The sequence below is a fragment of the Gorilla gorilla genome, chromosome 16 (assembly GCF_029281585.2).
Source record: "Gorilla gorilla gorilla isolate KB3781 chromosome 16, NHGRI_mGorGor1-v2.1_pri, whole genome shotgun sequence".
Taxonomy (NCBI): Eukaryota; Metazoa; Chordata; class Mammalia; order Primates; family Hominidae; genus Gorilla; species Gorilla gorilla.
Window position 1 is genome coordinate 63,508,809 of NC_073240.2, and position 16,989 is coordinate 63,525,797.

The following is a 16,989-nucleotide window of genomic DNA, read 5'->3' on the forward strand; positions in this document are numbered from 1 at the left end:
TCTGTGCATTGGCTCACAGCTCGCTCACTCTCCTCCCACCCTGCTCCCCACTTAATGCCTCTAGTTGTGAGAAAGCACAGCTCTTGGCTGACCCACTTGGGGATGGATTTCTTTCCCCGTGGCATGCATCTTGATCTGAGCATCTGTTTGGAGAAGGGTAGACACTGGTCAGTGTCTCAGTGAGTTAGGCATCTGCGGGCTAACTGGGTTTAATGTGATCTGTACGGATAACCTGCCTGCATGTCAGGATGCTGCTCCTAGCTCTCTGAATGCCTCCTTCAAGAAATGGACAGGCCCTAATTGCTCTGGCTCCTTTTGACCTTCCAGACAAAAGAAGACCAGATCCAAGTGATAGGGAACCTCAAGAATATCTCGATGGCATCCAGCAAGCTGCTGTTAGCTGCCAAGTCTCTCTCTGTAGATCCAGGAGCTCCCAATGCGAAAAATCTCCTGGCTGCAGCTGCAAGGTAGGAGTGGGACACAATGTGCTTTCGTGTGTGGTTAGACAGTGTCATTGCAGTCTGAAGATGTGCCTGACATCCTCCCACTTCTGCTGAGCAAAAGAATTGGTGCTGTCCTTAGGTCATGGGAGGTGGAGCTGAGAGTGATGGACACCCTGATATTTTATAAAACTGGCTCGTTTCCATGTTCTTTCCCCACTAAAAATATCTTCTGTCTTCTCATACAGCCTTTTCAGTAGAGACTTGTTTAGACGTAAGGTCGATTTTGACTCGTAAATGCAATGAATTAAACAGATTTTTTTTAAGTAGCGTTGTATCTTTCTGATTATAAAATAATATATGCTTCTTGAAACATCAGAAAATACTGAAAAGCGTAAAGATGGAAAGCAGTGCTCATCAAGTCATTCAACAGACTTTTATTGAACACTTAACCCTGTGCCTGGCATCAGTGTTAGATTGAATGTAACATGTTGTATCTGTCACATAGGGAAGGCTCCACTTTAAGATGAGTAGGGAGGCAGTGGGAATAAATTGTTTTTGGAAATATATTAAAACATGAGTGTGAATTTTGGATGATTTGGGTGTCCTTCTTTCCTGTTGGTTTCGCCCAGGGAAGTGGGTAAAACAGTATAGTTTCTGCTCCAGGGCCACAAGTTAGTTCAGTAACTAGTGGTTGAATGTGGTATGTGGAGCACTGCAGTGACAGCCCAGGGGATTCTCATATCAGCAGCCCCTCTTTCATTTTCCTGAACCCAGAGAGTAGGGTGGCCATGATTCTGTGGTGGTGCAGGCATGTTTTCTTAGCATTATTTAACATCATATTATGTATAAGAAAGCTGACAGTGGAGAGAGATTAAAAGCAGGACTATTAGGGGATAGAGAGTAATTGGAAGCCTTTTCATAATGTGCAGATTCGTGATTTTTGAAAAGCATAGCTTTGATTCTGCTTTCCTTTTTTAAACTTGGTTTTTTAAAATTTGCGTGTGTGTGTGTGTGTGTGTGTGTGCACGTCTTTATGTCTCCCCTGGGAGATCATTGGCTGTTTTTTAAATTGTCGGCATCAAGAGACCTGAATTATATTCCAAGCTTTAATACTTGACTAACTCAGTCGCATTGGTCAGGTTGCTCAGCCTGTCTAAACTTTCCCATCTGCAAAGTGGGGGTGTGAACCACATCATCCTTAAAGCTCTCCTTAGCTCTCAGCACACAAGATCTCATGGTACTCATGGTCCAAACATGTCCTTCCTCCCTTCTTGGCTTGTAGTGGGGTGTGTGTGTGTGTGTGTGTGTGTGTGTGTGTGAGAAGGGTTAGACACTGTCAGAGCAGTTTGCTTGCAAACCCTTGAGTTTCTTCATTTATTCCTGGAAGGTACATTTTAACTGCAAACAATAGCTAGAGCCACTAGGGGACTGGAAAATTATCTTCCCATCTCATGCTTTGTTCGTGATGTTCTAGTAAATAAGTGACCTCCCCTGATGGTGGGAGAGACGGGAGGTGGGGTTGGGGGTGATGTCTGTTCTGTTGAGCAGCTGTTTCTGATAGAAAACCCCCTCTTGATCGTTGCTTTTTTTCCTACAAAGGAGCCTTTGGATAAGGCAACTGACGTTTCCAGGTATCTGAACTCAGATGTTTTTCATTATCTTCAATTTTTTGCATCATTTCAAAATTACAGTTTCCAACTTGGAATGGCTTCACTCTCCTAAATTGTGGGAAGGAGGGGGAATGTATAAATTGCCCTTTTGAAAGCCAGATATAGAAGGAAACAGAGCCGGAAAGAATATTGCTGGTGTATGGCTCTGTGAATAGGTGCAGGCCCCCTGGTGGTGGCTTCGAAGAAAGGACATGGGGAAAAGGGGAAAAAAAAGCTTTCGTTGCCTTTCTGTCCTGGCTTTTAGCAGTTGACGGAGAATTCCCAGCCTGGTGATTTCATAGCCAAGTAAGCACTTAAAAATCATCACGTGAAAATGATTGTCTTGGGATGGAACTGTTGCAAGAAAACGCTGGCACATTCTGCTTGGTTTTTTGGCACATTTTGGCAAGCTTCTGCTCCCTGGGGCTGTTTCTCAGCAGAGACTCCAGCCAGGTCAAGAGGGTCAGGCAGGCTCCTCTTGGGACACAAAGCTCTGCCAGGCTGGGGTTCATTCGTTCATTGTCTTATTCATTCATGTCTTCATTACATAGATTTTCATCACAGGCCTGATGTGGGTGAGGCCCAGTGCTGAGTGCACGCTGTGAATAAGACAGGGCCTGTCTTATTATGTGTGTCTTTATATCTTTTGTATTTATAACCCTCATTATGTGGCCCTGGTGGAGTTAGGCAGGACTCACCACATGCTCCGCTCATTTCATCTGGGCCTAGAATAGTCCTGCATAAAAGTGCACAGGAAGCTGGGCAGAAGGGATCTGATCATTATAGTCTCAGTCCTCAGTCCTCCTTGTTCTTGAGACTGTCAGGTCCTGCCTGTCCTTCCTGTGTGTATCCTCAAAGTCCCCAGAAATGCCACTGCAGGGACCCAGGCCTGGACCAACTCAGCCCTGTCCCACTCCTGTGTTAATAGTCTCAAACCCCTTATTATTTGTGGTCTCTGTGGTCCTTCTTGCTCTGGGAAGAAAAGGTTTGCTTCTGGAGAAAAAAGTAAAGGATGTCTTTTTCCTCTGTTCTTATTTCTGCCTCCGAGCCTGGGTACGTTTTTGGGACCCTACCTATCCCCTTGGTTTTGGATGCCTAGGGGAGAGGAAGTCATTTGCTATTTAGTGCCTGGTTTGTTCATTTTCTTCCCGTGTAACTGTTTGGGTTCTGGCTCTTTTCTGACAAGTTGGGTGGAGCTGGAGACCCTTTGTCACCCATTCATCAGCCTTTTTCCCCCAACCAGGGGCTGGTCAGGTGCTCCCTAAACTTAGTCAAGGAAATAGAAAGCGAGCTTGCAGTTGCCAAAACGAAGGGGGTATCCTACCTCTGAACACCTTCCCTGAATCACTGCTCACCACCACAGTCATCCTGACCAGAAGGACTCCAGAACTGAGAAGGCTTTAAGCCCACAGCGGCCAGCATCAGACCCCCGGGCCAGGTTTCAGCTGCTTTCCAGTCCACAGAGGGTGCTTCCTAGGAACTCAAGGTAGCACCTGTCCCCCTGGCTCCCCTTTGGTCTGAGGTTCTTGCTGGACGGGGCTCCTCCTGTCCCCAAAGACTGTGAAGATGGATGGTCTAGCAAGCAGCACAAACGAGAAGAGTGCATTTGCTCCGTAAACAGAAAGGTGTACAAGAGACCTTTGCTCTCTGTGGGTCTTACCTAGAATGTTTCCTTCCCTCTATCCAAATCAGGATGTCACTCAGCCCTGACTTTTCCAATTGGTTCAGTCTACATCGAGCCCTCCCTTTCAGGCAGACTCTGTGCCCCGCAGCTGAGGCTTTCATTTTCTTCCGGCTCCCTGCGAGTCCCTACATACATCTGGTCCCTTGCTCAGCGATCCATCATGCCCTGCCGGGTGTCCCGCCCTGGTACTGCTTTCTTTCATCTGACTTTTTTGTACCTTGTCTTCTCATTGTCTTGCCTTTTCGATTAGATTGCAAACACCTTGCCATCCTAGAGAGCCATAAAAGATTATTTTTGTTATTTTTAAATTTTTTTTTTTTTTTTTTTTTAAAGAGAGACAGTCTTGCTGTGTTGCTCAGCCTGGTCTCGAACTCCTGGCCACAACCTCTGGAGTAGCTGGGATTATAGGCACAAACCACCATGCCCAGCTAGATGATTATTATTATGTTTTTATTTATTTTTATTTTGAGATGGAATTTTGCTCCGTCGCCCAGGCTGGAGTGCAGAGGCGCTATCTCGGCTCACTGCAGCCTCCACCTCCCGGGTTCAAGTGATTCTCCTGGCTCAGCCTCCCGAGTAGCTGGGATTACAGGCGCATGCCACCATGCCCAGCTAATTTTTGTATTTTTAGTAGAGACGGGGTTTCACCATGTTGGCCAGGCTGGTCTCAAAACTCCTGACCTAGTGATCCACCCACCTCGGCCTCCCAAAGTGCTGGGATTCTAGGCGTGAGCCACCGCGCCCGGCCTAGATTATTTTTTAATCTCTGTGCCTTGACATAACAGGACCCTGGGAATACAGAAAGGTCAATTTCGATTTGCTCTTTCCTCCTTTCCCAGGCGCCTCTTCCCTGGAGGCAGGCAGACAGATGTCTGCTGCTGCTTTTTACCTTCTAAGCTCCTGACTGGGTGACTTGTGCTAAATAGGTAATCAAAAGCACAAAGTGGTTGATTTTCTTCTCACACTCCACCCCACTTCTGTATCTACTTAAAACTTCCAGCCAGTGCTCTCACACTTCAACTGAATCTATTCAGCATCTCTGAACACTAAATAATGTTTTACCTTAACCCTTTTTAACCATTGAAGTTGTAGATCCCAATTTTTTTAGAAACTGAGAGTAGATAGATAAGCCTAGATGAAAACACTATCTCTGTAAGGTAGCATTATGGTTATTTAGCTTTTTTTGTATTTTTAAAAATGAACTTATGTAGCTTTGATCACTAAAAAAAGATTGTAAAAAAAAAAAATAAAAGTAACTGTACTTCAGACCTATTTGGATTTACAAAGAACAGAGACCCTTCTAATTTTGGCCAGATTTTTTATGATGATGTAAATTGATTAATTTCTAATGGGGGGTAGATTTATTGAAATTTTTTTCTTTCAAAATAACATTATAAAGTCCCTTCAACTTTCAATATATGTCATTCTATCATTTTCTATGCATATATATGTTTATTTTTAGAGGGGTAGGCCCATTCTATTCTATTTTGTAAGTTTTATTTTCCTTAATCATGTAACACATATATTCATCTGTGACGTTAGTAATATGCTACACACTGACTTTTAATGGGTCCCCAGGATTCTCTTGTGGGCTCTATATTTATTTAATCCTCTATTCTTGCGTATTTGAGTTGCTCCGTATTCTTTGCTCTTATAAATAGCTGCTGGGGTTTAAAACGTAAATATTGTTTTTCATTGTTGAATTTACATAACCGTTTGCCTCTGGACCACTTAGCACGTATTTAGCTATGTAATCCCGACTGTAAAATTAGTTATGGGAATTCGTGATAGCTAAATAATGCTTCTTAGTTCTGGCTCAGTATTACCCAAGCATCTCACTTAGACACACGATGCTGTGCTGGCACTTTTGTGGATTACCCAACCACAAACCCTTAGTCTGTTGGTTTTTGTCCCAAGTTTTTATTTGAAAAAAATTTTACATCTACAGAAAAGTTTAAGAGTTGAGGAAAACTGGCAGCTTTCCCACAGCTGTATATCCTCTGGATTCACCAATTATAAACACTTAGTTTTTAATGGAAGAAACTTTTATATAGCAACAAGGTTTTTTAAAAAACACAGATAAACAGGAAACACAGAGAGAATTAAGCTAAATAGAAAGTTTCTGTGATATGTGGAAATAGCACATATGTTGATATATGCCAGCCTATCTCAGAAGTGTGTCTCAAGGCCACCACCATGTAGAACAGGGTGCTGGACTCCCCAGGAGGTACTTTAAAAGCACGCATTGAGGACTACACCCTCCGCAATCCTTGGAACTAGGGATTGTCCGGCTGTCTCCTTGTTGTTGTTTTGCTTTGCACCATAGAGAGTGCAGTGTTTCCCAGTGACACCCTAATTAAATAGTGGTCACCAAATAAATGAATCACCAGAGTCAATCTTACAAAAACTATTTTAGAATTTTTCCTATCACCGTAGCTCAATTTGAAATTGAAAGCAGTATCTCCTCATCAAATAATTAAGCCGATTGCTTTTGTACATTGGCAACATCATTTTCTGTCTAATTTGATATTCTGTGGGAAGCTGCAAAGCCAATTTAACTAATAAAATGAGGCATCTTTTATATTAGTGTTGGTGATTAACAGCAATATGTGCCTATTTTATTTTTGTTTAACTTGCCAAAGCTGCAGTGGTTAGAAAGTGAGTAGAATTCTGGGCCCTGCCAGAAGTGTGGACCAGTTACGACACTGCAGGAAAGAATTATGTATTTGGTTTTGGAGTCAGACAGGCATGAGTTTAAGTCTTATTTCTGCTGCTTATTTGTAGCATCCTCTTTGGGAGTTATCTCAGATTTTTCATTTATAAAATGCGTGGGTTTTCAATTTTAAGACTTAGTGCAAAGCTAGTCGTTAAGACAGTGTGGTATGGACAAAACATTGACCATGTAGATCAGTGCAACACATATCAATGGTGAAAAGATTGTCTTTTCAACAAATGGGGCTGGAACTATGGGGCTTACATATGCAAAAAAATGTTTTAAACAACTATGAGCTATATCTTATACTATACAAAAAGTTAACTATGAATGGCCATGACTTTCAAAATTATCCATGTCATTACTTCAGACAAATTAAACAGGGGCTGCCCAGGAGGGACAGAGTCCTTGTCAATGACTTGTGCTAAATAGGTAATCAAAAGCACAAAGTGATTAATTTTCTTCTCACACTCCACCCCAATTCTGTATCTACTTATGGGCTACCTCTTAGAAACAGGTAAAGTCGTATAAGAGTCCCTAGTTTATTTCTGTTAATGTTAACAAAGAAAATAGCTATTTTAATGAATAATTTTGTGGTCGCTTTTGGGAACCAGTCAATCATATAGAATTTAATGGAAGGAAGAAATTTTAAAATCATAGGCACAGTTCACTTTATATCCATGTATTTAAAAATGTACAAAATGTTTTGTACATTTTTTATCTTGTTCCATGGGGTTATCTTGTTCATGGGGGCTGCTGATGAAGGGTCTTAAATAGTGCTAATATGGTCTATTTGCTTGTTGCGAATTCTTTCTTATGAATGTATTAGCTTTCTTAGGAGAACTACAGTGGACCCTTGACCAATGCAAAGGTTAGGGGCACCGACCCCTGCACAGTCAAAAATTCATGTATAGCTTTTGCTTCCCTAAACTTTACCAACAGCCTACTGTTGACTGGAAGCGTTGCTGATACCATGAACAGTTAACACATAGTTTGTATGTTGTATGTTAATGTATTATGTACTGTATTCTCGTGATAAGTTGAGCTACTAACAAAATGATAAGAGAAAATGTACTTTTCACTAAGTGGAAGTGGATCATCATAAAGGTCTTCATCCTCATACTCGTCACATTGAGTAGGCAGCGGAGGAGGAGGGGTTCATCTTGCTGTCTGAGAGGTGGCAGAGGTGGAAGAGGTGGAAGGGGAGAAAGGAGAGGTAGACACACTGGTGTAACTTTTACTGAAAAAAAAACCCACCTATAAGCAGATTTGCACAGTGCAAACCCATGTTGTTCAAAGGTCAACTGTATTAGGACCCCTTCCAGATCTAGCAAATGAATAATCAGAGGCGAGGTAGGGTTTCTCATTCTGTCTTCCCTGGGTGTGGTTTATTTTTGGTTGTGTAGAGCCTCTGCAGAAGAGTTCTCCTGGGGACCCGAGCTGAAATAGTGAATTAATTGTATTTCTGGTGAGCCTGCAAAGCATTGTAGGGGAAATTACTGTTGATCTTTAAAAAAAAAAAAAAATTCTGTTTCTGTCACAGAGCTGTGACAGAGAGCATCAATCAACTCATCACTCTGTGTACCCAACAAGCTCCGGGACAGAAAGAGTGCGATAATGCCCTGCGGGAGCTCGAGGTAGGTCCCTGGGAAGGCTGCTGAGGACTTGAGAGAGGGAGTGTCTGTGTCTATGTGTCTGTCTGTCTATGTCTGTGTCTGTTCTTTCCCTATAGGGCTAGTTTTCTCTTCTCTGTCCTTGCCTTTTATCTTTCCTCGGAGGCTGTTAAGGCCAAAGTTCCAATCCAAGTGGAAAGAAACTGAAGAGAAACTAGATTTAGTGGGATTATCATTCCTGCTTCTCCTGTTTCCAGTAGGATGAGATGTATTTTGTTAAAGGATTCTTTATTTCAAACAGGAAGAGGCCTGTGATGTTGGGTGTAGGCTGAAGATCAGCAATTTTTACCTAAAAAATATTGGAGAGATTATTCTGGAACAATGGGGAGAGAGCTAGAGGCTGAGATAGGTGTTCTTTTGAGTAAAAATGATTTTCCCATACACTGCATCTGTACCATGTAGGGAATATGTAAGAGGAATCCTAGGACTAACAGTACTTACACAGTCAGGATGGCTGTGGGGCCCCTAAGGGCCCAGAACACAGTGTGGGTGCTTTTCGTTTTATATTCATACTCATTTATACTTGAAAAGTTATGTATCCCCATAGAATGTGTGTGGGTAAACATAAAATCAGTGTACCTACTTGTATGTCCTAACCAATGCCGGTTATACTGAGATGCCAGACGAGTATCTCAGTAGATGTGGGTTGGTTGTCCCAAGGTACGTTCCATTTTCTGGATGATCAGCATGGGTCTGGCATGGTGGGAATACCCACTGCAGCTTCTGAAGCATTTGATTGAGGCCCTGGTACTGGCACTAGGCCATTGTGCACAGCTGGAAATGAGAAGGGGATTGTTATCACAGGACTGAAGCATTCTGAAAACAGTTGAGAATGTTTCTTACATTGGCTGAATTACTACCCTATTCTGCTGTGTTCACATTTGCAAATATAAATATGTAGGTTGTTGATCTAAATGAGCTCTGTTGGCCTAGGTGCCAGTACTCCGTCCCTTATTGATATCCTTGGTTGAAAAATATGACTAGTTTAGAATTGCTGTTAATAGAACAATTTTGAATATCCAAGGAGTGGGAGGAGGTTCTTGAATGAAATGAGCTCATTCCTTACACTGCCCTCTTTCCCTCCCATCTTTAACAGCTCAGCAGTTCCCCTTCCTTCTCTCCCAGCCCCCCACCAGCCTTTGTAACTCAAATGACTGTCTTTTTGTTGGCTGTGTCCCAAAGATTGCTGGGTCCTAATGTACATTCTCACTCTCTGGGGAGGAGGTTAAATGGCTGCATCCCCAGGAAAAGTCCCTTACAAGTGGTGATCAAAGTTCATTACAATGCCATGACAGAGCTAGCCATGGTTTTTGGTGGCTTAGAGACACAGAGCCAGGCCCTATACCCGTGTATTTCTTTGATGAGGACCTAAACAACAAGAAACGTTTTCTATACTGTTTAAATTAAAAACAAATGAACCATCGCAATGGACAGTTTGGGGGAATTACCTTCTTTCATGCCTTCCCATTAAAATGTTCCAAAATTGGAAAAACTGAGGGTTCTTACTGGTCATGAAGAAATGAATGAATAGCCTTTTGGAATTTAAACTCCTTAGAATTATCCTGCAGAGAAGTTGTGCTAATTGACCATGCATGTATTGCCTTGTATTAATGTTCTAATATGTTTTAAATGCCATCCTTCTGTGTTTACCTTGTTTCTTCTCCTTCAAAACTGAAAACAAGAGATTCTCATCTCTGGCAAAGCTAACCAGAGACCCCCTCCCCTATAATGAGCATTGTGTTGCTAACAGGAAATCTGAAGTCATGATACCATGATCTAAATTCTCAAACATCTGCGTAAAAGTGATCATGACCAGAAACTTGTATATGGAGGGAAAGTTGATAGTTGGCAGTTGATGTTGAATTTCTTTTGCTCTATGACATTTGCTTGCTTTTTATGTTGTGTTCTTCTTCTGTAGACTGTGAAGGGGATGTTGGACAATCCTAATGAACCTGTTAGTGACCTCTCTTACTTTGACTGCATTGAGAGTGTGATGGAAAACTCCAAGGTAAGACTGCCTATGCCGTAAGTCAGAAGTTAGCATTGCTCGTCAACGTGGGGAGAAGTTTAGACGTGCCTTCTGTGCATCCACCTGTGGCTGGTCTGCAGGGCTAGCCACATGTAGCATGAAGCCTATTTGTGGAGCCCTTCGCTCAGGAGCTTCTCAAACTTCAGGGTGCATCAGAATCACCTGGAGGGCTTGTTAAATACAGATTGCCTACCCCCAAGTTTCTGTTTCAGTAGGTCTGAGATGAAGCTGAGATTCTACATTTCTGACTGTCTCCCAGGTCCTGCCCCTGTGGTCCAGGAACCATACTTTGAGAACCATTTCCTCTCTTTTTTCACAAATGGGTCTTATTGTAAGTCAAATCATGTATTTTCTACACCGGAACTGATTTGGAAAGTCCTTCAGTGACTTGACGTATGTGGGATCCTCTTATGTGTTCTTTTGAGTCTATTCATGGCATGCATTCTCAAGGAGGGTGAAATTGTTTTGTTTTGTTTTGTTTTGGTAGGACATTGGAGAGGTGTTGAAAAAAATTTAAGATAATATAATGGCTTGTTACCCTGCTCCTATCTTAACCTTACTCAACAAAATCTTATTCTTTGGCATTTGATTAGGAAAAAATACGTAAAAGGCTCCTTAGTGGAACAATAGTAAAAAAAAAACTGTTGAGAAACACTCCTCTGTAGTAATCATACCAATGTCTTTTGAGAATGCCTTCAAATCAGAAGGTGAAAATCAAATGCAAGGGAGAAGAATGGATGTCGAGCTGTTGCGATCTGGCTTTGTAGCTGAAACATGGTCACTTTTATTCTAGCGGGGAAACATCTGTGCTGGTAATGTCAAAAGGACTCTGTTTGATTTGGGCTAAAACTAGAATTTCCTCATCCAGTACCTTTTATGGAATTATGGATTGTCTAAGGGAAAGATGCATACACACTCAGATCCAAAGAAATGGTTCCTTCTTAAAGAGGAATGTGAGCTTCGGAGGGAGGGGGAAATATTGTACATAAAACTACCCTCTACCTTCTCTCTTTTTTTTTTTTTTTTTGCAAATCCTTATGTAAACTGGATTATTTTGTATATCTAAGCAATTTTAGGGAATTTGTTCCCTTCCAAGATGGCTTATTGACAAATAGTCTCTGCTTTGGGTTCTAGACCTGGCAATACCGTAGTCTCTCCACAGGGTAAAACATCCTTCAGTTCCATCATTGTTGCCAAGGAAAATATGACCAGCCCTCCTGGGGCATAATGAGGGAACACCAAATTTGCACTGGGCACCCTGTACCTGCCCATGTGACCTTCACTGTGACCTTGTACAGGATGCATGACCACTCTGGGTTGGATTCTGAACACTAAAATCTCTTTCAGATGTTATTGTAAAGATCTCTGAAGAAAGAATACACCACACCAGTGATTTTCAAAATAAGGCAAAATTCTTACAGTATTTAGGAAACATACTTAACAAAGATCTCTATTTAAATTTTACTGTCACTAACTAGAACAAATGATATCTGGAAGGGTGAGTATCATGCTTTCTGATTATGACCTCACCTACAGCTCGATGCATATGATTTGTATATTCTGGGAACTAGTTCTCAGTTTAGACCATTCACCCATGAGTTGCCTTTTATAGACTCTACTATATTGTCTGTGTATATTAACTCTAACTGCTTGGAATATAGATAACTTTGGGGTTATACTTTCATTGTACTTATCTCTTTGTGGAATGGAAATGATGTAATTTTCTTCCATCTCTTTTTAATCCAAATAAAGGAGAAAATGTCAAATGTTCCAAATTAAGTTGCCTTGAATATTAAAGTTGGAGTGTAGCCTCCTTTACCCCTTGGTTTGAGGCAATGCTGGATAGAGAATGTTGCTGGCCGTTTGTTTTGCAGGTTCTGGGTGAATCGATGGCAGGGATTTCACAGAATGCCAAGACCGGAGACCTCCCTGCCTTTGGGGAATGTGTGGGGATTGCATCCAAGGCTCTCTGTGGGCTGACAGAGGCCGCAGCCCAGGTAAGGGGCTGGTCCTGATGCAGCCATGTGCCCTGTGCCAGATCCCTGTGGGAGGTGTGGGGGAACTCCAGCTGCACCTCTTTCTCCAAGTACCACCACAGAAACCATGGGAAAGGCAGTGGCTTCTGTGCTGGCTGGGGCATTTACACAAAACATGAGCCAGTTACCCCCGAGGAGCAGAGCAGCCATGGGCCAGGCTGGGGAGCATGGCGAGACTCAGTACAGACCCAGCATATAGGTTCAGAGGCCAACTTTTCAATCCTTTTAAAAGTTTTTATTATAGATGAGTTGTTTGGGGTAGAAAAATAAGCACTAAATAATTTAAATTTGCTAAGGCTTTAGAAACGCGAAACTGTTATGTCATGCTCTTTTTAGGATCAGAGAGAGAAAAAAATTAGATGCCATCATGCAGAGACATGATATGGCACATTCCTTGCCCTTCTTTGACTATCCTCTGTATTTTCAATGATGATTGACCTCCCATGACAGAAGCTTCAAAGATGTCAGCATCTACTTTAAAGCGTTCATCATTTGACAGTTACCTTGAACTTAGAAGATTTTACTGAACCACAGAGAAACATTACTAGTTTAGGGGATGAAATTATCTACCTTTATCCTTCCCCTCAGATCTCAGGAGAAATGAAATAAGATCAAAATTCCTGTGCACAGATTCATTTTTTCTCTTTTATTTGGCTGACACATCTAAACGGAATTGCAAAGAGAAGCCCTTCCCTTGTGCCCTCTTGTCCTCTTGGGAACCAAATGCTGCCTTTTTTGTTGTTTTTTTTCTGGGCCATCTTACTCAATTACAAAGTTAAGATCCCTTCTGCTATTGAAAATACTGACCTAAGCAATAAGGACATGCTTCGGTAAGCTATGAGATGAGGAACCCTAGGACAGGGCAGGCTCCACGGTTGGCTGACCCAGCAGCTCCACACCATTAGTCTGCATGCACCCACTGTTTTCTGCCTCTCCTGTCTGCCAGCCAAAGAGTCAGCTTCATGCTGAAGCTGGGCAGCCCTGTGATCACAAGATGGCTGCCAGAGTAGTCAGGGCTGCATCCATCCTTATCCATGCCCCCAAAGAAGAATTTCTTGAGGCTCTCTCCAAAGAACAAGGACACTTTGTTCCATGAGCCTGTGATAAACTCCTGGTATGTCAAGCTGGCATAAACCTGTTCATTATTACACCCTTATTGGTGAGCGGGATGAGATGACCTTGACCAGTTTGAACTAAGGAGTGCCTGAGTGTGACAGCTGCATGTGTAGTGCGGACCATCATCCCCAGCAGGCTCACCTAGGAGCACGGAGCCTGAGCTGTGGTTTTTCTCTTCCCTTTCTAGGCTGCATACTTGGTTGGCATCTCTGATCCAAACAGCCAGGCAGGCCACCAGGGCCTAGTGGACCCCATCCAGTTTGCCAGGGCTAACCAGGCCATCCAGATGGCATGCCAGAACTTGGTGGACCCTGGCAGCAGCCCATCACAGGTAACTATTGGGGAGGATGTAAGATTTCAAGCCCTTAAGCAGCTCCTCTAGGTAAGTTGTGGGAGACTATGAGAAATTAGTAAAGAATCTTGTTCTTTCAGAGCTTGCAAAGGTAGCTAAATGCCAGCATTGTAGATAATGACTTAGGTGGGAGCAAATATTGCAAAATATGATTAATCTGGAAATTTGTAAGTGCCTTGAAATGGGGTGCCAGAAGGCAAAAGGAGTGAAGTAATCACAGTGAGATTGACAAGGAGTCTTCATTCATTTCAGGGGACGTGCATTGAGGGCTTGTTCTGTGCTTAGCTGTAAGGGGTCAATGTGCGCAGGGCTCCATTTTCTACCCCTTGGCTCTTAGTGTGTTAGGCAAAGTTTGGAAAATGCAATGACCAGGGCACGATGACAGTGCCAGGGATGTGCAAAGGAAGGTGTGATTAATTCTCCAAGGGGGCTGTCAGGGCTCACTTCACAGAAGTGACGGCACTGAACCGGGCCTCAAAGTTGGGTAGAATCTGCAGCACAGAAAGAAGCCAGAGTGACATTTGAGGAAGAGCCAGTACATGTGACATTCCATAACACCTCTCATACCTGAGTGGCACGGGGTCCCAGTCACTTATTAAAACAGTGTGTACTGCAAGGAAGGAGAAGTGGCTGGAATGGGGGTGGCGGAGGCAGTCTTGTTAGTGACATGCCCACCGTCAACCTGGGGCCCACGTTCTTGAGGCAGGAGAAGGACCTGAACAAAGAAGGAAACACAAGGACCATGTGGACCTAAAGCAGCCCCGAGAGCTGGTGTATCTGGGAGTCCTTACCCATCCAGCAAGGCCAAAGGGGTGTTACCAGCCTCAGCAAAGCAGAACAGGTGGATTCAGGAAAGCAAATGATTTGAGGCTGGCGGGGTGGAGCCTGTGGAACTTCCTGAGCCAGACACCTCAGTAGGTGCCAGCAGCCCTCCATGGATGAGGAGGGAGCTGTTGCACCTTGATATGTATTTTTGTCATCTGGATCTGGGCTCTACAGTATGGTGGCCACTGGCTACATGTGGCTGTTAAGCACTTGAAATGGAACTAGTCCAAATTGCGATGGGTTGTAAATACGCAGTGCACACTGAATTTCAAAGACTTGGTATGATAAAAAGATTGTAAAATCTCAATATTTTTAAATTGGTTATATGATGAAATATTTTGGATATACCAAGTTAAATAGAAGAAATTATTTCATTAATTTCTCTTGTTTCTCTACTTATTTTAAAGTGACTGCCAGAAAACTGAAAATTGGGTATGTGTAGACCTTGGTCTAGATGCTATACCCTGGACCTCCTATCTGGGGTTCCAAAGGCTAACTGATTACATCTCCTTTAAGACTACCTGGGGCTCAGCCTATCCCACCACTATGTCAGCACCTCCTTTTTTCTTATTCTTTCTTTATTATCTGTGCTTAAGATTTCTTGCCCTCCTCTTTCTTGGAGTGACATTGAGGGTGGCAGAACTAGACATGCTTGTAATTACACAGGCTCTGAACATGTGAGTTGAACAGGAACCCAGGGCTGAGGACCAGGGTGGACTCCTCTGCACTGTAGCATGGGGTACCCCCAACCTAGCTCCATGCTTTGTAGGTCCTGTCAGCCGCCACAATTGTTGCCAAGCACACGTCAGCCTTGTGCAATGCCTGCCGCATCGCCTCATCCAAGACGGCCAACCCAGTAGCCAAGAGGCACTTTGTCCAGTCAGCCAAGGAAGTCGCCAACAGCACTGCCAACCTGGTGAAGACCATCAAGGTAGGTCACTGGACTACCGGCCTTATTCAACTCTGTAACTCCTGTTCTGGATGGGGAAGGGGAACAAGATTTAAGCTCCACTCCTCTCCTTGTCTAGTGAAGCTTAACTTCTAATTCAGTCTTATGGTTTGTGTCACTGAATAGGCATTCCTTACTAATGGAGATACTCTTCTTGAAAAACCAACAGCCTTGGGCTCTACTAACCTTTTAGATGGTGGGGAAGGAGGCCTCCCCAAATTCTGTACATGAGGAGCTTAGGGACAGAACTCTGGTGGGAAAGGGTTGGTTATAGGGCCTCTCTTAGCACTATGCTTGCGTAGCAAATACCCTGATTTTACTTAAATGATATGTTTACTTGCAGCGTTTTTGGGTGGGCTAGTAGAGGGCTCTCCCATCATTGCTGAATATATCTGGACCAAGAGAGTAGGTGGAAGGAGAAGGGAATGGGAGATTGTGGAAAAATCACTTAAAACATTTTCATCATTCCTGTGATATTAATTCTGTTTATAGCTGTTTGAATGTTTTAAGTGGAGCATCAACTTTTAAAAATAGAGCATCTGGTGTTCATTAAAAATTCACCTTTGCATTAAGGTATATGGGCATGTGGCAGGTGGGCAGGTTCACTTGCAAGAAGCAAGTGGGAATCACTAGGCCATAGTACTTGTAGGTGGGTGATGAAGCCACAAACACAGTCTGCCCTCAGCTAGGACCAAGCAGGCAGCAGGCCGCTGACCTGTGAGAAAACAGCCACAGCCTGGACAACAGACCACAGGCAGAAGGCCCAGCACCATCGCGCCAGCTCCCTCCACAGCCCCAGCCTTCAAAGGAGCATTGTCATGGGAGGCAAGATACCAGTTCTGTGTTAAACCCTGGACACCACTGAAGGGAAGGGCGTTGAAGGAGTTAACACTTTTTACTTAAGTGTTTTGTATTCATTCAGATAGGAGGTTTGGCTTTGCTGCTGGGACAGTCCTAGAGTAAGAGAAGTTTTCCCAGTTCTCTCCAGAGGATAGGACACTGCACACCTCATTTTGTTTTGACTACAAAAAACCAGTGCAATTGCATGCAGAAATCAGTCAACAGGATGACCAAGCAGAGGCAAAAGGAGAGAACACCCAGCCCAGCACTAGTTGGAAGCTGGCAGTCAGCACATGGGGCTCGCACCCCAGTCAGCAGCTTCTTAGCTATTTAAACAAAGAGTCTTTTTTTTAGAAATGAACAAACAAAAACCCCTCCCTATTTGAAGGCAAGAGTAAGCTCAGTTGAAATTGAATAAAGCCAGTGTCCAGGTTCCCCATGATCCTGGTGGCAGGTTACCTGAATTACCATCATAGTTCACAGTAATTAGGAAGTAATAAAGCTTACATTTAAAAATGTTTATTTTGTGCTTTAGGTATGTTACTCATTCACTCCATACAACCATCCTGTGCTTATCCCCATTTTACAGATGGGAATCTGAGGCACAAAGAGGTTAAGTAACTTTACCAAGGTGACCCAGCCAGGAAGTGGTGGGGCAGAATTCAAACCCAGGCCCCAGA

The 16,989-nt window shown here is 43.2% G+C and overlaps 1 protein-coding gene across 13 annotated transcripts in view; it reads left to right on the forward strand.

The window, feature by feature from the left end:
* Positions 1 to 16,989, forward strand: part of TLN2 (talin 2) — a 452,474-nt gene that overhangs the window by 350,338 nt on the left and 85,147 nt on the right. For all 13 annotated transcript variants that reach the window (XM_063698575.1, XM_055364066.2, XM_055364059.2 and 10 more), the window contains 6 exons: positions 328 to 467; positions 8,033 to 8,126; positions 10,081 to 10,170; positions 12,066 to 12,188; positions 13,531 to 13,674; positions 15,290 to 15,451. In XM_063698575.1, the coding sequence (XP_063554645.1) occupies positions 328 to 467; positions 8,033 to 8,126; positions 10,081 to 10,170; positions 12,066 to 12,188; positions 13,531 to 13,674; positions 15,290 to 15,451 (753 nt within the window). The remainder of the gene's footprint in view (positions 1 to 327; positions 468 to 8,032; positions 8,127 to 10,080; positions 10,171 to 12,065; positions 12,189 to 13,530; positions 13,675 to 15,289; positions 15,452 to 16,989) is intronic.